This window comes from Podarcis gaigeae, assembly GCF_964106915.1.
Source record: "Podarcis gaigeae genome assembly, chromosome: 1".
In the NCBI taxonomy this organism is placed as follows: Eukaryota; Metazoa; Chordata; class Lepidosauria; order Squamata; family Lacertidae; genus Podarcis; species Podarcis gaigeae.
The window spans coordinates 10131649-10155901 of record NC_139678.1 but is presented as its reverse complement, the minus strand read 5'-3'; the positions used below and the strand labels follow the sequence as shown (position 1 = coordinate 10155901).

General features: G+C 45.7%; 2 protein-coding genes across 2 annotated transcripts in view; one reads left to right on the top strand and one right to left on the bottom strand.

Annotated features, from left to right (window-relative positions):
• The window catches only part of HIF1A (hypoxia inducible factor 1 subunit alpha), a 641105-nt gene that overhangs the window by 40278 nt on the left and 576574 nt on the right, over positions 1–24253 (bottom strand). The gene's annotated exons all lie outside the window — the stretch shown is intronic.
• KCNH5 (potassium voltage-gated channel subfamily H member 5) overlaps positions 1–24253 on the top strand; it is a 188225-nt gene that overhangs the window by 24255 nt on the left and 139717 nt on the right. Inside the window, exons 4-6 of the mRNA XM_083732341.1 lie at positions 1945–2073; positions 21375–21490; positions 22142–22534. Of these exons, the coding sequence (XP_083588467.1) occupies positions 1945–2073; positions 21375–21490; positions 22142–22534 (638 nt within the window). The remainder of the gene's footprint in view (positions 1–1944; positions 2074–21374; positions 21491–22141; positions 22535–24253) is intronic.

Genomic DNA, 24253 nt, shown 5'->3' with positions numbered 1-24253 from the left:
ACTTTCTGTTTTGCAATTTAAAATACGCATTTTACATCCTTAAGATATCAATGACTTCCCTTCTTCTCTTTCCATGGTTCGTTTTACATATAATAAATCCCTGCATATTTTACAAAAACTATACCATTCAGTATTCCATCATTGCATCCATCAAAACTTATTTACACTGTTGAATTTATCTTAACGCTGCCAGCGTTTTCAGCTGTACACAATTATTTCCCATATACAGTGGTGCCCCGCAAGATGAATGCCTCGCAAGACGGAAAACTCGCTAGACAAAAGAGTTTTCCGTTTTGGAGGTGCTTCGCAAAACGAATTTCCTATGGGCTTGCTTTGCAAGACGAAAATGTCTTGCGAGTTCCTGCGGGTCCCCCCCCCTTTTCAAAGCTGCTAAGCCGCTTATTCGCTTATCCGCTAAGCCGCTAAAAGCTGCTAAAAGCCGCTAATAGCGCTAATCCGCTAATCCGTCAATGGGCTTGCTTCGCAAGACGAAAAAACCGCTAGACGAAGAGACTCGCGGAACGGATTCTTTTCGTCTTGCAAGGCACCACTGTATTCAATAAACGTTTTGCAATGTTCTCTAAATGTATGTTCTTCTTCTCTTCTTCTATATGTTAAGTCTGCAAGCTGCGCATATTCCATCCGTTTAAGTTGCCATTCTTGTTTGGTTGGGACCTCACTCGTTTTCCATTTTTGGGCTAACAAAACACGGGCTGCGGTAGTAGCATACATAAATAACATTTTTGGGGGCATCGGGGAATTTCAATCTGAATTATCCCCAACAGAAAGGACACTGGGCTTTTTGGGGAAAGTACTTTTAAATGGGACGCGGGTGGCGCTGTGGGTAAAATCTCAGCGCCTAGGACTTGCCGATCGCATGGTCGGCAGTTCGAATCCCCGCGGCGGGGTGAGCTCCCGTCGTTCGGTCCCAGCTCCTGCCCACCTAGCAGTTCGAAAGCACCCTTAACTGCAAGTAGATAAATAGGTACCGCTTTATAGTGAGAAGGTGAACGGCGTTTCCGTATGCTGCTCTGGTGCCGGTTCACCGGAGCAGCTTTGTCATGCTGGCCACGTGACCTGGAAGTGTCTGCGGACAGCGCTGGCTCCCGGCCTCTAGAGTGAGAGGAGCACACAACCCTAGAGTCTGTCAAGACTGGCCCGTACGGGCAGGGGTACCTTTACCTTACTTTTAAACACCCCCCCCCCCATTCCTTATAGATCATTTCCCAATATTCTGTTTACCCTTTTCCAAGTCCACCACATATGAAAGTATGTTCCCTCCACCTCTTTGCATCTCCAGCACTTATCTGATTCAGTCTTATACATTTTAGCAAGCCCAACCAAGTCTTCGGGGATTTCCTGCTCCCAGCAGAACAACGTATTCCAGAGTTCCTGATTAAGGGGGAAACTCCTCTCCCACACAGTTCAGAATAACAAACTGATTATTGTCTTCAGACATAAGACAAAGCTAAACACTACAATGTACTATACATTGTTGTTCTGGTCTCTGAAGTCAAGATACTTAGGCACCCACTAACAATATCAACATGCTAGCTAACGCTGCTGTGTAAAACCCACAGCCTTTTCCCCTGACCCCAAATCCTAGAATTCCAGAGTTGGAAGGTAGATCAAGGGTCTAGTCTAACCCCCTGCAATGCAGGAATCTCAGATATCCCTTAATAAACAAAAATAAAATTATATTGGGCCATGGACGCTCCTTGAATCCCCACACAAAATGAGTCTGTTATATGGTTAAGCAATGTTAGGTTTGCATTTCAGTGTTTAATTCTCCCACTCTGTTCAATGAGACTTTGATTAGTTTAAGTGTCACCTAGGATAAGCGGTAATCATGAATGTGAGCCTGCCTCTATGTTATGATTGTGCTCCATGCTGTGAGTGTGTTTATTTTATATCCTCTTATTTTGTTTTTGTTTTTAATTACAGGAACACCTGTTTGGTTTTACATGCAAATTGCACCGATAAGAAACGAGCATGACAAAGTGGTTTTATTCCTTTGCACTTTTAAAGATATCACTTTATTCAAGCAACCCATCGAAGATGAATCCACCAAAGGTAATTTTTGAAAGGAATATGTTTGCAAAAGGGTCAAAGAGATCGGGGTGGGTGGGGAGAGGAGAGTGCGTTGGCTCTAGCCCAGTTCTTGCATTACTTGTGTGTAAGGGACTTGTGAGTTCGAGCCGGAAGGGGTCTGTGCTTCTTGCCACACCCAGGAAAGCACATCAAAGCACTAGCCCCAACCCCAAAGGCCACGTGTTGGGTGGGGTTGTCTGCAAGGGAACCCCCACTGCTTCCATGAAAGGTTTCCTTCGCAGCTCAAGGTGTGGGTGTCAGAGGGCAGTGCAAGAAGTGTGTTGTTTAGTCATTTAGTCGCGTCCGACTCTTCGTGACCCCATGGACCAGAGCACGCCAGGCACTCCTGTCTTCCACTGCCTCCCGCAACTTAGTCAAGCTCATGCTGGTAGCTTCGAGAACACTGTCCAACCATCTCGTCCTCTGTCGTCCCCTTCTCCTTGTGCCCTCCATCTTTCTCAGCATCAGGGTCTTTTCCAGGGAGTCTTCTCTTCTCATGAGGTGGCCAAAGTATTGGAGCCTCAGCTTCAGGATCTGTCCTTCCAGTGAGCACTCAGGGCTGATTTCCTTCAGAATGGATAGGTTGGATCTTCTTGCAGTCCATGGGACTCTCAAGAGTCTCCTCTAGCACCATAATTCAAAAGCATCAATTCTTTGGCGATCAGCTTTCTTTATGGTCCAGCTCTCACTTCCATACATCACCACTGGGAAAACCATAGCTTTAACTATACCGACCTTTGTTGGCAAGGTGAGGTCTCTGCTTTTTAAGAAGCTGTCTAGGTTTGTCATTGTTTTTCTCCCAAGAAGCAGGTGTCCCTATGCAGAATGTAGGCACCCTATATATAGAAATGAGCAAGCCAGTGATGTTTTAGGGAGCAGGCTAGCAGGCAGCCCATTACTTACATCACAGGAGCCTACACAACACAAAACACTGTTGCTGTATGTAGGTTTTGTTATTTTATTTATCTTATATTTTGGACAAAACAAAAAAATTCCTTCCAGTAGCACCTTAAAGACCAACTAAGTCAGTTCTTAGTATGAGCTTTCGTGTGCATGCACACTTTCTTCAGATACACAGAAATATTTTGGAAACGTACATTCAGTTTTTTCTCGCTTTAATTTTTTGGGGGGTCCCCAAGAGAGTAGGGCCCTAAGCTATAGCTTGCTTAGCTTATATGTAAATCTGGCACTGTGCCTTACACATGAGTAATGGGTAGAGAAATAGGAAAGCAGAGATTTTTGTTCTGACTAGTATTTGTCCCATTCAGTCCTGTTTCTTTTCTGCTGCAGTTCAGTTTCCACCAAAAAACACACACGTGTTATTCATCTTGCTGTTGTTATAAGAATTTTAAGGTCTCAAATATAGAATAAATATTCACAAAAGCACACATATCTAAACGTACAAACCATGGGTTGGTCTTTGGCTAAGGGGGATGGGCAACGTCAAAAGTCTTTTAAGGTTCCTGCACACTTTTGTTCAGGGTCTCTCCCTCCTTGGGAGGGGAATGGAGGGAAAGGAACTTTGTTGCAACAGAAAAATAAATATCTGCCTCGCTTTCCACTAGATCCTGCCTCCCTCCATTCTTCTCTGACCGATCATGGACTTAGGGGACTCAGAGTCTAAGGGACTGTCCTTTATTTAATCTAAGTTGCAGAACGTAGCTTCCGTTTAACATTGCAAACTTAAAAACAGCAACGTCAATTAATGTCGGTCGTATTTGCCTGGTTGTTTTCCGTACCTGACCACAGGATGAGCATGTGAAATATAGCGATTTCCACTTCCCTTTCCATTTCCATTAGAATTCCCTGACATTCTTAGTAATGTTTGCTATCTCTCTGTTCCTAAAGTGCTATTAGAAATGTAACTAGAATTTCTTCAGCTTGCGAAGAGAAAACGGATGCGTTGCTTTCTCCTCCTTGTCCAGTCCGTTTCCAAGACAGATTTCAAAAGGTTAAACGTTATCAAGAGGATTTAGGGAATCAGGAAACTCAGGCTGCAGTTGTTTTCCAGGACTGAAGAAATATTTTCTCCCCCTGTTCTGGAGATGCTAATGGACAAGGTGGACTTATGCTCTGGTCCTGCATGTGACAGCTTTTGTTAGATGAACTGGCCCATGTTAAACTTGTATCTGAGACAGGCAGCTTTATTTTGTCAGATGTTGCACTCTGGCGTATGCATAATTCATCTTCTGTCTCATTGCCACACACACAGAGGCTTTCCAGCTGAGTTTATTTTGGAATTATGAGCCACAAAGATACATAAATTACAATGGTACTGGGAAATGTAAGAATCGGAGGGAAGGGGGAAGATAGGAAGGCACTAGAGTGAAACATCATTGAAAAGGAATACAATTCTTAGCTGGAAAGCCATATTTCATGTAGAAAAAGATGCAATGATTCTCCCCTCCCCACACCCTGGGTCTGTGAGATTTGTATATAATACATAAGGAGAATGTCACCATCTCACAATAGTGGAAGAGTATATAAATATGAAGGAGCATCCATTATTCATGGAAAGGGTAAGTTTCGGTGAAAGTAAAATAAACAGAACTAAAATATGGATACTATCATTCAGCAGGCTCCCTGTGCCAATGTCATAGAATTAAAGAATTGTAGAGTTGGAAGGGACCCTGAGGGTCATCTAGTCCAACCCCCTGCAATGCAGCAATCTCAGCTAAAGCATCTATGACAGATGGCCATCCAACCCAGTGGCGTAGCGTGGGTTGTCAGCACCCGGGGCAAGGCAAATAATTTGCACCCCCTAACCCGTGGATTTGCGCCCCCTAACCCCCAGATGTTGCGCCTGGTGCGGCCGGCCCCCCCTGCACCCCCCACGCTACGCCACTGATCCAACCTCTGCATAAAAACCTCCAATGATGGAGAGTCCACCACTTCTCATGGGAGTCTGTTCCATTGCTGAAAAGCTCTTACTGTCAGAAAGTTTTTCCGAATGCTTAGTCGGAATCTCCTTTCTCACAACCTGAAGCCATTGGTTTCAGTTCTAACCTCCAGAGCAGGAGAAACAACCTTGCACCATGCTCCATAGAGCTGCCCTTGAGATATCTGAAGATGGCTATCATATCTCCTCTCAGTCTCCTTTTTTCTGGGCTAAACATACCCAGCTCCTTCAACCACTCCTCATCAGGCTTGGTTTCCAGACCCTCGATCATACTGGTTGCCCTCCTCTGCACATGTTCCAGCTTGTCAACATTCTTCTTAAATTGTGGTGCCCAGAATTGGACACAGTATTCCCAGGCCCAGACAGAGGGGGGGGGCATATGGGCCACTTGGCCCGGGCCTCCGATTCCAAAGGGGGCCTCGGTCAGCATATTCACAATCGCAGGGGATACACTGGGGCGAATGCAGAGGCGCAAAGGAGGCCACATTATCTACCTGGCCTGGGCCTCTGGCTGGCTCTGAGTATTCCAAGTGTGTTCTGACTAAGGCAGAACAAAATGGTACTATAACTTCCCTTGACAGGGACACTATAGGTTGATGCAGCCTAGAAGAGTGTTAGCTTTTTTTTGTTGCTGTATCACATTGTGGATTCCTGTTAAATTTGTGGTCCACCCAGACCCTTAGATCCTTTTCACATGTACTTTGCTATATTTATTTATCTGTTTATTTATTAGCATTTATATACTGTTAAATATCTCAAAAAACTCTAAGTGGTATATACTCTAACAAACAATTTATGGAAGGCATCAATAATGGAAGACATGCTCATTCCTTGCAGTGGCGCTGTGGGTTAAACCACAGAGCCTAGGACTTGCTGATCAGAAGGTCGGCAGTTCGAATCCCCGCCACGGGGTGAGCTACCGTTGCTCGGTCCCTGCTCCTGCCCACCTAGCAGTTCGAAAGCACCTCAAAGTACAAGTAGATAAATAGGTACCACTCCGGCGGGAAGGCAAACGGCGTTTCCGTGAGCTGCTCTGGTTCGCCAGAAGCGGCTTAGTCATGCTGGCCACATGACCCGGAAACTCCCTCGGCCAGTAAAGCGAGATGAGCGCCGCAACCCCAGAGTCGGCCATGACTGGACCTAACGGTCAGGGGTCCTTTAAGTGGGTGGCGCTGTGGGTTAAACACTGGTTGGCAGGCCATCTGTCAGGGATTATTCAGTTGAGATTCTTGGTTGCCCTCCTCTGCACACGTTCCTGCAGAGGTGAGGTTGAAACGAAGGGCTTCCTCTTTCAGAGCTCAGTTCCTTATTCTTATGCACATGGACATCAGCCTATTCAACACGATGTTCATCAGCGTTTTGCAGAAAGGAGGAGGGGTGAGCAAAAGAAGAGGCTGCTGGATCAGGCCAATGGCCCATCTACTGCATCTCCCCCTTCTGACCAGACACACACAACAAGGATCTGAGCACAAGAGCCCTCTTCCCTCCTGTGGTTTCCAGCAATTGGTATTCAGATGTACTGCCAGAGCATAGCCATGGTGGCTGACAGCGATTGATGTCAGTACGCCTTTCAACCGATGTCAGCGACTGGGCTCAATAACTGGTTTTGCCCCGACTGGGCTAGGCGACTGGAGCACTTTCAGAGACCTTCCAATCCTGGAAAACAGGTCCTAGTGCACTGGACCCACAACTGTGCATTGTGAGCACCAGACTCATGAAGAGTATACCGTATTTTTTGCTCTCTAAGACTCACTTTTTCCCTCCTGAAAAGTAAGGGGAAATGTGTGTGTGTCTTATGGAGCAAATGCAGGCTGCGCAGCTATCCCAGAATCCAGAACAGCGAGAGGGATTGCTGCTTTCACTGTGCAGCGATCCCTCCTGCTGTTCTGGCTTCTGGGATTCAGAATATTTTTTTTCTTGTTTTCCTCCTCCAAAAACTAGGTGTGTCTTGTGGTCTGGTGCGTCTTATAGAGTGAAACATATGGTGAAGCATAACTCCTTTTATTTCTAATAGCTACTACAAACTATCGAACTACAGTGGTACCTCGGGTTACATACGCTTCAGGTTACATACGCTTCAGGTTACAGACTCTGCTAACCCAGAAATAGTGCTTCAGGTTAAGAACTTTGCTTCAGGATGAGAACAGAAATAGTGCTCCGGGGGCGGCAGCGGGAGGCCCCATTAGCTAAAGTGGTGCTTCAGGTTAAGAACAGACCTCCGGAACGAATTAAGTACTTAACCCGAGGTACCAATGTACTGGCTTGCATGAGTGTTACAGCTCCCACTCAGCCATCTGGTCACTACATAGATAAGACTCTCCACACACAGAGTCAGGCAGTCAGTTGGGAGTGGAAGAGTGGAAGAGCAGTTTCCGCCCCCTCCTTTCTCAAAACATCAGATCAGGAGATTCTGTCAATGGGAGGGGTGAAAATATCAACAATTGATACCCCTCTCCTCCATGAATTTATCTAATCTTCCTTTAAATCCACCTCAGTCAGTGGCCGCCATTGCTTCCTGCAGCAGAGAGTTCCATAGTTTAACTACATGCTATGTGAAGAAGTAGGGACACGGGTGGTGCTGTGGGTTAAACTACTGAGCCTAGGGACTTGCCGATCAGAAGGTCGGCGGTTCAAATCCCCGCGATGGGGTGAGCTCCCGTTGCTTGGTCCCTGCTCCTGCCAACCTAGCAGTTCGAAAGCACATCAAAGTGCAAGTAGATAAAGGGAAGGTAAACGGTGTTTCCGTGTGCCGTTCTGGTTCGCCAGAAGCAGCTTAGTCATGCTGGCCACATGACCCGGAAGCTGTACGCCGGCTCCCTCGGCCAATAAAGCGAGATGAGCGCCGCAACCCCAGAGTCGGTCACGACGGGACCTAATGGTCAGGGGTCCCTTTACCCTTTACCTTATGTAAAGAAGTAGCTTCTTTTATCTGTCCCGAATCTTCAAAAATTCAGCTTCATTAGGTGCCCACGACTTCCAGTTTTATGAGAGAGGGAGGAAAAACTTTTCTCTATCCATGCATGATTTTATAAACTTCCATCATGTCACCTCTAACCTTTTCTCTAAACTAAAAAGTCCCCAATGCTGCAGTTTTCTTTATAGGGGAGTCACTATCTTGTTGCTCGTTTTAGTTGCCTTTTCTGAAAAGGGTTCCCTACCTCTGCTATATAAGGATAAGTCTGGTAAATATGAAAAAAACATTGAAACTGCTCACATAATCAATAGCACTTTGACAAGGCCAATATTGTGTCTTTATGCTGTTGGTTCCTAAAAGATCTTGGCAGAGAAATCTGGGCTGTAGAACAATACCGTGCATCTATTCCTTAAAAAATAAATAAATAAAAATGTCTGGGGGAGGAAGACAGCAGAACCAGAGTTATTTCAAGATACTATCTTTATTAAGGCAATTTGAAGCGTCTGGGTCAATAGCCGCCAGTTATTGCTATAGCAAAATCCCCTTATGCAACCAGTTTTCTATCGTGACGTCTTTTGAGAGCGGTAACAAAGCAGATTTTTTTATTTTTTAATGTTGGAAGAAATAGCAGTGGGATAGCTCATATCCTTACACATAGCACCCTTTCAATGATGCTTTCAGTTTTATGGGAGGGATCAGAGCTGCTCTCTTAGATATTAAATGCTCTTAATAAGTAGAGCTGCCGTGTTTAATTGATTCATCATTTGTGTTTTTAAAAGTACATTGCAGGCCTATGCATGTCAGTCCCACTGAGTTCAATGCTCCTTACTCCCAGGTAGCGATGGGCATATCTATCAATTTCAGTTTCTCTCAATCTGTATTCATGGAAGCATAGAATTGTAGGGTTGACAGGGACTCCAAGGGCCATCTAGTCCAACCCCTGCAATGCAAGAATCTCAACTGAATAATCCCTGACAGATGGCCTGCCAACCAGTGCTTAAAAACCTCCAGTGGGGGAGAATCCATCACCTTCCAAAACATTCTGTTCCACTGTTGAGCTCTTACTGTCAGAAAGTTTTTCCTCACATTTCTTGGAATTCAGGGTTGCCATATTCCAAAAAGTAAAAACCAGGACACCCCAAAAGTTTCTGAACCAGAGCAGCACACAGAAACATCCTTTTACCTTCCCGCCAGATTGGTACCTATTTATCTACTTGCACTTTGACGTGCTTTCGAACTGCTAGGTTGGCAGGAGCAGGGACTGAGCAACGGGAGCTCACCCTGTCACTGGGTTTCGAACCGCCGACCTTCTGATTGGCATGTCCTAGGCTCTGTGGTTTAACCCACAGCGCCACCCATGTCCGGATGGAAGTTATACTCAGTGCTTTCTTCTGGGAGTATTCAAGGGTACTCAGTACTGGCACTTTTTTCTTTCTTTCCAGAAGAAAAGCACAGGTCATATTCTAATAGCACCTGGAGGATTACAATTCCCCATCCCTGTTATTGTGTGTGGATGGTGCCATTCTGGTTCTGTAAGGTTCCACATGCAGCATAAGAAATTTGCTATTAGTATGTTGGATTCTGGATTGTTGCCCTGATTCAGCTAGGCATGTAAGAAAGCAGCCATTTCTATTCCAACCTTTTCAAACAGCCAGTTCTGTTTCCATTCCACTGAAGCCTAGGTTTCGCTAAATACTTCCTTGCCCTCCTTCACCATCCGCACAATTTTATTTAACATGCATAATTATTTCCATGATTTATGTAAGTTGTGAAGTTGGTGTAACTATCCCCATGCCATTCATTTCAATGCAGAGGCCAGTCGTTTCAGTGGAAAGGAAAACACAATTTAAGTGCTGTCATTTATGTATCGTTTGTGAACTGAAAACAGCGGCACCGGCGTATATTGACGGTTGTTCCCTGGATTGATTTCTGTTCCGGATACGGGACAAATAAGCAAACAATGGCAATTTATAACCCTTTCCCATTTCCATTAGAATTCTCCCACATTCTTCGATTCAGCACAACACAGCACTCTCTTTTCAAAGGCAGATCTTCTTTGCATGCAAAACAAGGCAACAATTTGCATTTATTATTAAAGCTAATCTTTAAAACATTTAGCAGCAGAATCATGACACATGTAAAAAATTGAACGGGGAGAGGCTTCTAAAATGCCTGTTTTGTGTTTTTAATGAGTTGGCATCCTATAGAATTTCAGTGCCTGTAAAGCGAGGCTGCAAATGTTCCCTGTCTCTCTTCCTACATAGATGATGGGGCCCCAGTAGAGCACTAAGTACGTTTTACACTCTGCTGGCTGACAGGTCCTCCATCATTTGAAAACTCTCATCTTCTTCCATGAGTAGAGTTTGGCTCAAGGCAAGGCGTCAGCTTAAACAAGTCTTTCCTTTTGCTTGTCTGGGATGAGGATGCCGTCAGCCGCTGGCATCTTGCAACTGGCTTCTTTGACATTAAAGGAGGGTGGGAGACTGGACCTGGCTTGGGGACCAGATTGTTATCTCCCCCAATAACCTTTATGGGTGGTGGGAAGCGTCTCCCGCTTGTCAATCACCTGATGCCACAATGATGTCAGGTGACCCTCTTTTGCCCCTTTCAAAGCGCTATCTTGACAACTGCTCTGCAGAGGGTTTTTCATGTGCTGCTGATCAGCAGTGCCCACAGACCTCTTTTCAGCACAAATTTTTAAGTCAGCTACATAATAATAATAATAATAATAATAATAATAATAATAATACAGTTGTACCTTGCATCTCAAATGCCTTGGCTCCCAAACAAATTGACTCCTGAGTGATGGAAACCTGGAAGTGAGTGTTCTGGTTTTCGAACGATTTTCAGAAGCCAAATGTCTGGTGCAGTTTCCATGGCTTCTGATTGGATGCAGGAGCTTCCTGCAGCCAATCAGAAGCCACACTTTGGTTTCTGAATGTTTTGGAAGTTGAATGGACTTCCGGAACAGATTCCATTTGATTTCCAAGACACGAGTGTATTAGAATAAGAATAAGAATAAGAATAAGAATAAGAATAATGCGCCACCCATCTGGCTGGGTTTCCCCAGCCAGCTTCCAGCTAAATATAAAAACATAATAAAACTTCAAACATACAGGGCTGTCTTCAATTGTCTTCTAAACATTATGTAGTTCCTTGGTGCATTGTGTAGCTCTGTAGTGTATCTGGTGCGGTTGCACTGGTAGTTTTGCTGCAGGGGGTGCCAAAACAATGCTGTAGACCTGAGTGCGAGAGGTGAGGGGTATGTGTGCCAAATCTTTAGCGTTGCACAAGGCGCTGCTGAAATTTGAGTGCCCCAAATTTACCACTGCTGATGTGTTTCATTGGCTCTTCTTTGCACCCTCCAGCCTGGGTTGGAATGTTTTCATGAGCTATGATTATGCTCATTGCTTGCCTGGAGGGAGGATAGAGACGAGTGTGAGAGTGCGTATAGAAATGAGCATTTTGTTGACGGAAGACCAGCCGTCACGAAATGGTGCTTAGCATAGAAAAAAGACACCGAGAGCCATCAATATTCTCAGGATGGGATGAGCAGCTCCTTCGACTACTCTCCTCCGATTTTATTATCCTTTGTTCCCCTCCGTCGCATAGCCGTCTGCCAATGTCTCACGTTACCGTGGTGCCCCGCAAGACAAATGCCTCGCAAGACGGAAAACCTGCTAGACGAAAGGGTTTTCTGTTTTGGAGGTGCTTCGCAAAACAAATTTCCTATGGGCTTGCTTTGCAAGACGAAAAGGTCTTGTGAGTTCCTGCGGGGTTTTTTCCCTTCCCCCCCTTTTCCCCAAGCCGCTAAGCCGCTTATCAGCTGGTCTGCTAAGCCGTTTATCAGCTGATCCGCTAAGCCGCTTATCAGCTGATCCGTTAAGCCGCTAATAGCGCTAATCTGCTAAGCCGCTAATGGGCTTGCTTCGCAAGACGAAAAAACCGCAAGACGAAGAGACTCGCGGAACCTCATCCGGTCATGGCTTTTACTACACCCATCACCATATAAGGTAATCCCTGCCCAGAGGAAACACAACTCCATATAAGGTCAATACATTCTATACACTGCCAGGCACAGAGTGCTGGTCACCAAGGTCAAGAGGCATCCTGCAGTATTACAAGCCTCTGCCATGGCTTTATGACTCCGACATTTTGTATTAAGGTAAAATCACATTTCTTGTTTTGCCTACATTTGCCTCTGGCTCCACCTACTACTTATTGCATTTATTGATATTGTGCATTTGGAAGCAATAGGATGAAGGAAAACTGACTTGGAATAAAAATTGTCCAGTCCAAAAATAGGTTTCAAAAGCTTTACTAACAGAACTTGCTCTAAAACAGACACTCAAAACAACCATGTTACATCCAAATAGTTGCAGAATATCACCTGCACAGGTGCAGCGTTTTAGAAATATGAAATTACTTTACCCAGAGCCTGAAAACAAAACTCTGCCTCTCTACACACAGCCTGCATTCGAGCCTGAGGCTGTGTTCCTGGAGATAGTCATTAACACAGAATCCTCTTTGGTGGTTTAAGAACAATGACTAACTCACACACTCAACATGGAGATTTGCAATGGAATACTCCGTGTGATTTAAGTTAAACACCTTCTGGCAGAGTAGCAGAGATACATTCTAAGTTAATTATCAACGGTCAGGCTCTCTGCAACTTCAGTGGAAGTTTCCATGCTATGCATTTAGCAGTACACATACACCCTTGTGCAAATTAATTGAAACAAAGCACGTTTTCTATCTTACTCGTAATCCTGTACTCAAAACAAACACGAAAAGTCAGTTGATAATTATGGTGTCAGAAGCCTGCAGCCCATAGAAGGAATGATGCGCTCGCCACAATATATTGAGGTTCTACGAAAGAGAGTTATTCCAGAGCTGGAAAAAAGGTATACTGACGGTACTGGGACTTAGCCCCCTGTCACACATCGAAAGTGGTGAAGAAATTCATGACAGAGCAGCAAATACAGGTATTTGATTGGCCAGGGAATTCCCCGGATGTAAATCCCATTGAGAATTTGTGGGCTATATGCAAAAGTTGTCTCCGTGCTGTAGACTGTACGACTATGGAGAAGCTCATTCAGGCGCTGTTTCAAGTGTGGTACAGGGATCTGAAAACCAACAGTGACTGTTCGAAATTAGTAGACTCTATGCCAAACTATGTTAAAATGCTGCTGAAAAATGTGTTGTTTAGTCGTTTAGTCATGTCCGACTCTTTGTGACCCCATGGTTAGGCTGAAAGGCAGCGACTGGCCCAAGATCCATGACTGGATGGGGATTTCAACCGCAGTCTCCCGGGTCCTAGTCAAAGGATTTGTTGTTGTTGTTGTTGTTGTTTAGTCATTTAGTCGTGTCCAACTCTTCGTGACCCCATGGACCAGAGCATGCCAGGCACTCCTGTCTTCCACTGCCTCCTGCAGTTTGGTCAAACTCATGCTGATAGCTCCGAGAAACATTGTCCAACCACCAAAGTGGCCAAAGTATTGGAGCCTCAGCTTCAGGATCTGTCCTTCCAGTGAGCACTCAGGGCTGCTTTCCTTAAGAAAGGATAGGTTTGATCTTCTTCCAGTCCATGTCATATCCGTATACATGAGTTTTGTACATGTATATGTGAGTTTTGTACAATAAACTACATTGTTTGTTTCAATTAATTTGCACAAGGGTGTACAGGCAGTTGTTTTCCATTTCAATGTACAATTAAACAATTCTTTTTAACACCGCTAGCATGTGGTGACTGGGAGTTTGCCCCCAAGGAAGTGCATTCCTTGGGCTGTTCTCTCTGCTGCGCATCATGTATACAGCATTGTGTGCAGCTGTTGTGCACAGGTATGGTGGACTGCAAGACGAGCCCAATGACCCTCCCATTGTCTTATGGTGTCACTTCCACTTGTGTGGGCAACGGTCAGCCTGAGAATTGCCATCATTACCCTCCCACAGTCCTTCTACCCTGATCATCGTTGTTAACCCAAGCATTTTTGTTACCGATTAAGATCTCGAATGCCACTCTGACACATTGATTTAAATGCCTTCATTATTTCAGAGATGAGGCAATCCATGACAAAGAGGTTAATTGCAACCCAATAGAGCTACGCTAATGTTTTATTAAGGAAAGAGCGAGTCACGGTGGCAGAGGAAACCTGCTAATAATAACGGAGCCAGATGGAACCCAGTTCCCGAGACAGCCTTGAGGACAGTGCTGTAATTCGCACCAGTCTGCTTTTGGCAAAGAACAAAACAGAAACACTTCCCTGGTGATGACATGCTTGGCTGTGGTCCAGGAAAGAGCAATATAAGAAGGTGCCCTGTTCATAGAATCATAGAGTTGGAAGAGACCCCAAGGGCCATCGAGTCCAACCCCCTGCCAAGCAGGAACACCATCAGAGCACTCCTGACATATGGTTGTCAAGCCTCTGCTTAAAGACCTCCAAAGAAGGAGACTCCACCACACTCCTTGGCAGCAAATTCCACTGTCAAACAGCTCTTACTGTCAGGAAGTTCTTCCTAATGTTTAGGTGGAATCTTCTTTCTTGTAGTTTGGATCCATTGCTCCGTGTCCGCTTCTCTGGAGCAGCAGAAAACAACCTTTCTCCCTCCTCTATGTGACATCCTTTTATATACTTGAACATGGCTATCATATCACCCCTTAACCTCCTCTTCTCCAGGCTAAACAGGCCCAGCTCCCTTAGCCGTTCCTCATAAGGCATCGTTTCCAGGCCTTTGACCATTTTGGTTGCCCTCCTCTGGACACGTTCCAGTTTGTCAGTGTCCTTCTTGAACTGTGGTGCCCAGAACTGGACACAGTACTCCAGGTGAGGTCTGACCAGAGCAGAATACAGTGGCACTATTACTTCCCTTGATCTAGATGCTATACTCCTATTGATACAGCCCAGAATTGCATTGGCTTTTTTAGCTGCCGCGTCACACTGTTGGCTCATGTCAAGTTTGTGGTCAACCAAGACTCCTAGATCCTTTTCACATGTACTGCTCTCAAGCCAGGTGTCACCCATCTGGTATTTGTGCCTCTCATTTTTTTTGCCCAAGTGCAATACTTTACATTTCTGGATCAGACTATTTCTTGTCCATCTAGCCTAGCAACCTCCAGTCCGGGGGTAGGCAATGTGGATTTCCCTAGCTGTTAGAGTCCAACTCCCATCAGCCTCAGCCAGCAAGGGTCAGGGATGATGGGACTTGTAGTCTTTAGGCCACCACACTGGGGAAGACAGCCCTTGAGAGCCGCAGGTAGATGGGCCAATGTTCTACTATAAAACATCTGGCAGGTTCCACCTTTGCTACTCATGGTTTAGTTGGACCGGCAGTGGTTCTCAGGTTCCACAGGAAAAGTCATGATGCCAGACTTTTAGACTGGTGATACCAGGGATGAAACCTGATACTTGCACACAAAGTGTGCACTGAACTACCCCCCTGCAAAAAAATCCCCACTCTCTCAACTGATAAAGACTCTCCATCCTTGGGACATCATCATCATCATCATCTGATGGGAGGGCATTCCACAGGGCGGGCGCCACTACCAAGAAGGCCCTTTGCCTGGTTCCCTGTAACCTCACTTCTCACAGTGAGGGAACCACCAGAAGGCCCTTGGAGCTGGACCTCAGTGTCTGGGCTGAACGATGGGGGTGGAGACGTTCCTGCAGCACCAGCCCAGTGCCAGAATCTTCCTTTTCCGGATCATGGAAAGGACTTTCCCCATTTTCATTCCTGCTTTTATTCATTCAATAAATCCCACTGGACGCCGTTTTTTGAGCATGCTTAGTTCAGATCAGATATGTTAACCCTACAACCTCCCTCTTAGGCAAACACCCCTTCTAGCTATGCCCCTTCAGAGCAAGGGAAGGGCACCTCCACCATGGGCCAACCTATATGCCATGGAACTGATTTATACTGTAAGTAAAGGAACTGAACCTACCTAGTACCGTCTGGTGTTTTTCCGTTCCATTTGGCACATTCCTCTGGCATGTTGAATGGCCACTCTGCACATGCCCCAACATTTTGATGGCAATTCTGCTTATCCAATGCACAGAGCAGCTTCCCCCAGCATCCAGTCTTCTTAAAGCTGAGCGTCATTAGAAAACATTGAGTTTGATTTATGAGCCAGAAAGAGTGTTTGATGTCAAAAGGGGGAAAACACACACACACACACACACACACACACACCCGTCAGTGTACAGCCAGCTGCTTTGTTTATTTGTTTGTTCATTTGCATCCTGCCCTTCTTCACCAGAGCTATGTGACACGTCATGTTCAAGGTCCACGAGCAGATCTCCAGGTAATGATATCTTGAGAGCAGTGGCGTAGCGTGGGGGGTGCAGGGGGGGCCGGCCACACCGGGCGCAACATCTGGGGCGCGCGCTCGCACTCGCAGCTCTCTGCCCCTACCTGGCTCACTCAGGGTTAGGGGGCGCAAATTACTTGCCTTGCCCCGGGTGCTGACAACCCACGCTACGCCACTGCTTGAGAGGCATCCACACTGGTGCAGTTTGGAATGATTTGGTTCACCATCTGTATTCAAAATGGCACCCAGTAGGCAAAAAATCACCTCCTCCACCTCAGGAACCATCATGCCAAACTGGGTGATGATTTTTCTGAGGGGCATCTGAAACCAATAGAGAACAGACAAGACTTTCCAAAATAATATAGTAGATTCAAGCAAACTCTGACCAGAGTTAACGGACACTTTCTAGCCAAGCAAAAACATTCAAGAAGAGTGAGCAGCCAGCCAGTGAGGGTTGGGGCTGGGCAGGATCCCAACGGATCCTGACTGGTGGGCCTCAGTCAGCCCCTGGTCCTGAGCATCTGAGCCCTGATTTAGAGCTTTAAAGGACAGAACTAGCACCTCGAAATGGACCCAGGAACAAATCTAGAGCTAACAATTTTAAAGAAACATTAATATTATGTGATATAATGAATGGACTTCCTTCAGCACTCTTATAATGGTGGCAAAGAAGGTGGTTGTTGTTTTTTGGAGGTAGCTGGTGGCTGAATGACCCTTCAGCTCTCAAAGACAATGACAGATGTCCAGATTGATTTTTATTGTTCTGGATCAGGTCTCCTCGGGCTTCCTGGCCCTGGAACACTCCATAATCAGTATAATCAGACGAGAAACCAATGGAGAGGCATACTTTATGTTTCGGACTGGGAGTCAGGACGACACAATTACAAAACTGCTCTATTGATTTTTGGCAAGTGAGAGCATTTTACTTTCATTAGCTTAAATGAAGAAGAAGGCTGGAAGCACAGTCTTTCGCCCTGTGTCCTGCCAATCCACTGCACAAGAAGTCGTTTTCGGAAGGCTCATTGATTTGGAGGGGGCGAATGAACAGTACAGGCTCCAGTCCATGGGAGAAAAAAAGTTATTCCTTCCCGAAGGCTAGAATGATCCCATGCTTCTGCAGTTGCTTCAGAAGTCTCAGAGTGGTACCAAGTCAAGGCCATGTCCCAGGCATCTCCATGCAGAAGGCCCTGATTAATGTGTTCTGAGCAGCCAAAACGCTAAATGAATGTCGAGGAAATGTTCCTTTTCTGCTTGAAGAGGTTAACCGCATCAGTGGTGCTCCACCACTGCCAGAGAAGAACCTTAGGGCTTAGCAGTTGCTGAAGTGTGATGTGAGGGGTGGAGTTTGCTCCCACAAGCAGCGGTGAGGGCCACCAGCTTAGATGGCTTTAAAAGAGGATTAGACAAACTCATGGGGAACAAGCCCATCCACGGCTTCTAACCCTGAGGGATATACTTTACTTCTGGGAGGTAGATATGAGAGCTTCAACCAGAATAAGGTGTGCAGAAGACGGCAACCAAGATGATCAAGGGTCTGGAAATCATTCAGAGGAATGGTTGAAGGAACTGGGTGTGATGGCCTGGGACTCGGGCTCGGGCTTCGAACCAGAGGAGACTCAGTCTGCACTGCATCCTTTGCCTCAGGCATCACCTGAACCAAGTTTGGGGCCTGATCCTGAAGAGTCCCAGTCTGCACAGGTTTCCCTGTGCTGGGCTAAGTCAGGGGCCTGAGCCTGCCCTGGCTCTATATGTGGGGAATACCTCGTTGCCTTCAGCTGGGCAATCACTTACAGGTGCTCTACTGCCAGTTGGGTCAGGAGAGGCTGAGGCGGCCTCTGGGTCCAGTAACCCACCGACATCTCCCGAGCTGCAGAGACTAAGGTCTGAGAGAAGGAGAGACCTGAGTACTTGCAGGAGGAGTGCTCACCTTCGGGCAAAACAGGGAGGTGAGTCGCCGGGGGATCAGGACTGGCCGTTATCCCGACACAGATAAAAGGCTGTCGGGCCCTGCCCCGAGTTGTGAGAGCAATGTTGCTGTATGCTAGATCCTGCACCTGTCCTTGCTTGGTTTCCTGCCTTGGCCCTGTCGGACTGACTCCTAGTGGAACCTTCAAATTCTGGACCAGTCCTGGACCGCATTGCACGGGTTACCCCTGGGCCCAGCACACTGGGTATGTTTAGCTCGGAAACGAGGAGACTGAGAGGAGATATGATGGAGCAAGCTTGTATTTTGCTATTCCAGAGGGTAGGACCCAAACGAATAGATTCAAGTGACAAGAAAGGAGATGCCAACTAAATTAGGATGAACTTTGACAGCAAGAGCTGTTCAACAATGAAATGGATTATCTCAGAAGTTGGTGGGCTGTCCTTCCTTGGAGGTTTTTAAACAGAGATTGAATGGCCATCTGTCAGAGATTCTTTAGCTGCGATTCCTGCATGGCAGGGGGTTGGGCTGGATGATCCGTGGGGATCCTTCTAGCTCTTCAATTCCACGATTCTGTGATTCTATGAAAATATATCAGTAACAGTAATAATACCTATCTGCAGCACCCAGTGTTGCATTTCCGTAGTGGAAGTGGGGTATTTTGCATGCAGAAAAAGTGTTCCGCTTGAACTTTCAGAATTAGCACCTGCATTTTCCATTTTTCTCTTCCCTTCCTGTCCTAGTCCCCAAACCCATCTATTCTCCCTGCCCCATTATCCATTTTGTGTAATGTGTTTTAGATTGTTAAATCTGCAAGCGGGGACCACAGTGTTTTCATTGATTGTATGCAACCCATCCTGGGAGCTTAACTGGCTGAAATGCGGGGTACTGATTCCCTTAATCAAATGAACCAAACAAATCAAGGGAATTCATTCCTTCTGTGTTCCTGTCACCTTAAGCAGCCCAAGGTTCCTAATTTTTTTTTTTAAATAGGTTATTCTGTATTCAGTAAGCACTGGCTCTGCTGAATGACCAAGGAGGAAAGGGTCAGGCAAAAGCATGTTCTATCATTTTGAGTACAAAGAGGAGGAAATAAAATATTAAAAGCTTTAATCTGATCACTATGCAGATTAATGACCTAAACTTCTGGGAATAAGTATTGACTGACTGACCATCTGCCATCAAAAATTCAAAATAGCTGACTAAGCTGAGATAATTCAGATAAATGTAGGAGTCATAAACAGCATACAAATATTGCCCTGCAGCAATGCAGCAACCACCCTCTTCCTGTAATCCATGGTTGGGGGGACATTTTACACCCCAAAGGACCTGTTTGCTCATGTACCACCTTCCAACGGCTGCATACTGGGATGGGGGGGGGGCAGAAGTAGATGGAGCAACAGATACCATTTGGTTCAGTAGGCTACATCGAAAAGGGAACAAGCTTGTTTTCTCCTGCTCTGGAGGGTAGGACTCAAACAAATGGCCTTACAAGAAAGGAGATTCCGCCTAAACACCAGGAAGAACTTTCTGACAGTGAGAGCTGTTTGACAGTGGAACAGTCACCTCGGGAGGTTGTGGACTCTCCTTCCTTGGAGGTTTTAAAGCAGAGATTGGATGGCCATCTGTCATGGGTGATCTAGTTGAGATTCCTGCATTGCAAGGGGTCCCTGTCGGGAATTCAAGCCCATATCAGGAGAAACTGGCAACAATCCCAGGCACCCGGCTTGATTCCCTGTTGACCTCCCTGGCTGCATTCCCCAGCAAGCACAGGCTAGGTCTCGATCGGCGATTCTTCTCAAACGTGAGAAGAACACCCCCCCCCTTTCCTGCACCCTGGCAGGGGAAAGAGATAGACAGAAACGTATTTACATGCCTTTATTTCTGTCTTTGCAGCATTACAAAAAACATGACTGCTCTCTTCAAACTCCAGCAGTGTAGTGGCAAACACATCCTGTACTTCCTGGACAGGAACAAACGGAAGAGCTCATATTACACTCTGAGCTAATTCCGGTGCTTCGCACTGTGAATTGACTGTCCCTCTGTTTCCCACGGGCAGTCCCAACATTCCCATTATGTTTACTTTTCAAGCTAGCACTTTGCAGCACCATTGGTTCAATATCATAACAGTCCCTTCCAACTCTGGAGTCTACGATTCTATGATTCTAGCCACACCATAAGGAATGCCAGAGGAGGGAAGGAGGGCCAAGCACTCCCCACAAACAAAGATCTCACTGCCCACTTGCCCCCCATTTCTGAACTCTTGTCATTAAGTTGTCACCCACCTACAAATATACTTTGCCCATTCTGCGCCTGCCCAGATTTTGTATCTGGTGCCACCACTGAACCACACAAAGTCTTTCTACACCCCCATCTCTCCATTCAGGGCAAGTGGCATTATCATGGTTCAATTAAACTTTCCAATTAAGCAAAAACATTCAAGGGCCTAGATGGAGTCTGAAGGCTCGTTAGAGAGGGCTGCAATTGAGCCCTGGACCTGGGGTTCCCCACTCTTGCTATAATAGCAGGGTAGTTACTCTCTGTTAACCTTCCATCCTAGACTCTACTAGCATCAAATCTAGTCCTAGCAAGGCTGGACCATTCATGGCATGCCTTGGAGGGGTGTCTCAGATGCTGATCTTATATAGTTGCTGAGCTAGGATACCTTTTGTCCCTTCTACTTTCCAGCTCTCAATATGATTGTCCTCTGTTTGTTCTCCTTTATGTTGGTCAAACCCCTGTAACTGCATAGTAAGATTTAAAACTCTTAAGGAAAAGAATTTTGACTACATTGATCCAAGTCCAGTTAGCTTTTTGTTGGCCAAGGAGACTGATGGAATTCATCGCTCATAGTTTCTTCCTGCATAAAATCTCACTGAATGAACCCCCAACACTTAGTTGGGTTCATTCTATGGTCTATTTTGCAGGTACTGATGAATTATCCCCTAAATCCTTGTAAATAATGCTAGATTTATGTAGATCCCAGAGTGTGGATGGGGAAAAGATGATCAGGAAAAAAAGCTTTTCAGTTCATCAGACAATTTTTTAAATCAGTTTAATCCTACCTATAGATTAGCTAAACATCGCAGACCTTAACATTCTACGATGGACTGTAGGAATAGCGTTTGGATACCATTGCTGGCACTGGGACATTGTTGTGACCAGTATGTTCTGAATGAGAAGATGACCGATGGCCATTGCCAACCAGTGAACCTCACAATGTTCCCCTTCCTCTTTGCAGGCTGGACGAAGTTTGCTCGATTGACACGGGCATTGACGAACAGTCGGAGTGTTCTGCAGCAGCTAACACCTATGAACAAAGCCGAGGTGGTCCATAAACACTCACGGTTAGCTGAAGTGAGTGTCAGACAAATGCTCTCCTCTCCTGATCTGTGTGTGTGTGTGTAACATTGCAGACAGAAAGAACCACCAGCCAAAGTTTCAGGTATAAGCTGCAGGGCCACATTTCCTTTCCCAGGAAGAAAAGACCTCGTTGAGATGGAAGCAACACCAAGAAAGAGAGATAGAGAGAAAGCTTTGATTGTTCTAAGATGGTGATGGAGTAGGATGGGAAGCCAGTGGAGCAAAAGGGCAAGAATGAAAAATATTTATACTTACTGATGATGACGGCAGTGGTGGTGATAATGATTATATCTATACTATCATTAGCATTAGAAGACAGGTCCCAGCCCCAAAGATTTTACAACTGATTTATTTAGATGAAGACCTCTACCCCATCCTATGTAGGAAATATATAGAGCTGCCTTATGCTGAGTCAGACCACTAGTTCATTCAGCCCAGTAATGTCTATACCTACTGGAAATGGCTTTCTAGGATTTGAGGCAAAGGGCATTCCCAAAGTTACCTGGAGATGCCAGGGATTGAACCTAGAACCTTCAGCATTCTCTACCACTGAGCTGCCGTCTTTCCTCGAATTGGGTTTGTGGGAGTTCATGATGTAATGAGCAATAACCCATGTGGTAACACCTGCATATCTTTTATTTTAAGGTTCTCCAGCTGGGTTCCGATATTCTTCCACAATACAAGCAAGAAGCCCCAAAGACTCCACCACATATCATTTTACACTACTGCGCTTTCAAGACCACTTGGGACTGGGTCATCTTAATCCTCACCTTCTACACGGCCATCATGGTTCCTTACAACGTGTCCTTCAAAACCAAGCAGAACAACATTGCATGGTTGGTTCTGGATAGCGTGGTGGACGTTATTTTCCTGGTGGACATAGTCCTGAATTTTCACACAACTTTTGTTGGACCTGGTGGAGAGGTCATCTCAGATCCCAAACTCATCAGGATGAACTACCTGAAAACCTGGTTCGTGATAGACCTTTTGTCATGTTTACCTTATGACATCATCAATGCCTTTGAGAATGTGGATGAGGTAAGCAATCTCAATCTGGTTTTGCCCGGGACTGCTTGAGGTTCTGTGGTTTATAATGTTCCGAATGTGGGTCGTGACCAAATGTTAGAGCACTTCCAGTTAAGCTAATTCTCTCGCACTGAAATCACTGGGAACATATGAAACCCACAAAATCCATAGTAGGTCGAGGTAAATGCCACAAAATATGGAACAAGCTTCTGGTCTGCAATGGTGTCAGTCTTAAGAGGGAGTGTGGGTGGGAGGGAAGGAAGCAGAGTTATTAGGTGAAACTCTCTTGGGTTCACCAGTTTCTGGGGCCCATTGGAACTGGTGGGGCAGAAGGCTGGGTAGGTGTAGCCAGAGCCAAGCTTTCATCCTCATTCTCCTCTTGGCTCAGTTCTACAACGAAAGCACTGAAACGAAGGAGGAGGAAGCTGACTGGTGGTGCCACCCTCTGGGCTGGTTGTAAGTGGGAAAGCAGGCAGGTAGAGGCTTGTGGAAGGCAGCCTGAGATTGGCGGGGCAGCACCCCATATGCCCAAATGGACCACTATCCACTGCCTAGGTGCCAACTAGATTTTAGGTTACACCTTGGGATACTGGCCTGAAGAAAGATACAATGACCCAGTTTGCATGTAATGCATAGCTAAACAATGGCTTAGCACAAACAAATGGGTTCCCAGAGCAAAGACAGCAGCTGCTGCTCTATTTCTCCACTCCTCCTGCTGCTGTGCTATCCAGGGCTAAGCCATGGTTTGGTTTAGCATTACATCTATTCCCAGGTTTGTGGGTGGTCTCACTCCAGACAAGCTGTGAACTGTAGCCAAGGTTTGCTCTTGGTTTTTTAGTTTTCATGGAGAAGACAAACCATGAACTTGGTTTCAGATGTAACACTAAGCCAAACCATCGCTTAGTCCCACGTAACATGGCAACAGCAGGACTGAAGGAAGAGCCCAGTGGCTGGTCTTCTCAATGAACCCTTGTGTTTGCTTGTTTCTGTCAAACCATGGTTTAGTGTTATTTGAAGACTGGGCCAGTGGCTGATTCCCCTTTTCTGAAAATGTATAATCCAGCAATTCTCAAGATCTGTCAACAGAATGAAACAAGGCAGGTTCATTGGGAGAAAGAATAGCAGAGACCCTGTTAATTCTTATATTAGCAAAGCAGGATATTATTTTTAGATGGAACACCAGGTTAAACAAGTCAAAAGTGGCAAAATAAGGTAGCTTTACCTGGTGGTTGGAGGGAACAGATATTCAGAATAAAGTCTGATGAAGCTTGCCTCACTCTAATATCTACGTCTGGAATTAAAATGAAAAACTGGCAACAGCTAAAAGCCGATCAACACGAAAACAACAGCCGTCAGGCCCACAGACAAAGGCTTTTAATAAGCAAATTATTTAAGCATTCATTATAACACTACAGATGTCGAGCTTGACACACGAGCAGGACAAAGAGTAAATAATATGCCAAATTAAGAAGTCTTCTTTCTAAATGAAGATGCATCATCTCCTCAACATAAGGCATTAATTCACCCAGTCAAGTAACGTTTCATTTTTAATGCCCACCCTCGAGGCCTGAGCTAAAATTTTAGCATTGCTTATCGGCACCAGATTTTGTCCATGCCGAGAAAACTTGGTCTTTCAAACAGCAGCAAGAATCATTTTAGAAGGGTGATCAAGACGTGCGACCAAGAAACAGATCCATGATGTCTCCCTTGGGAGGTGGTGGACTGTCCTTC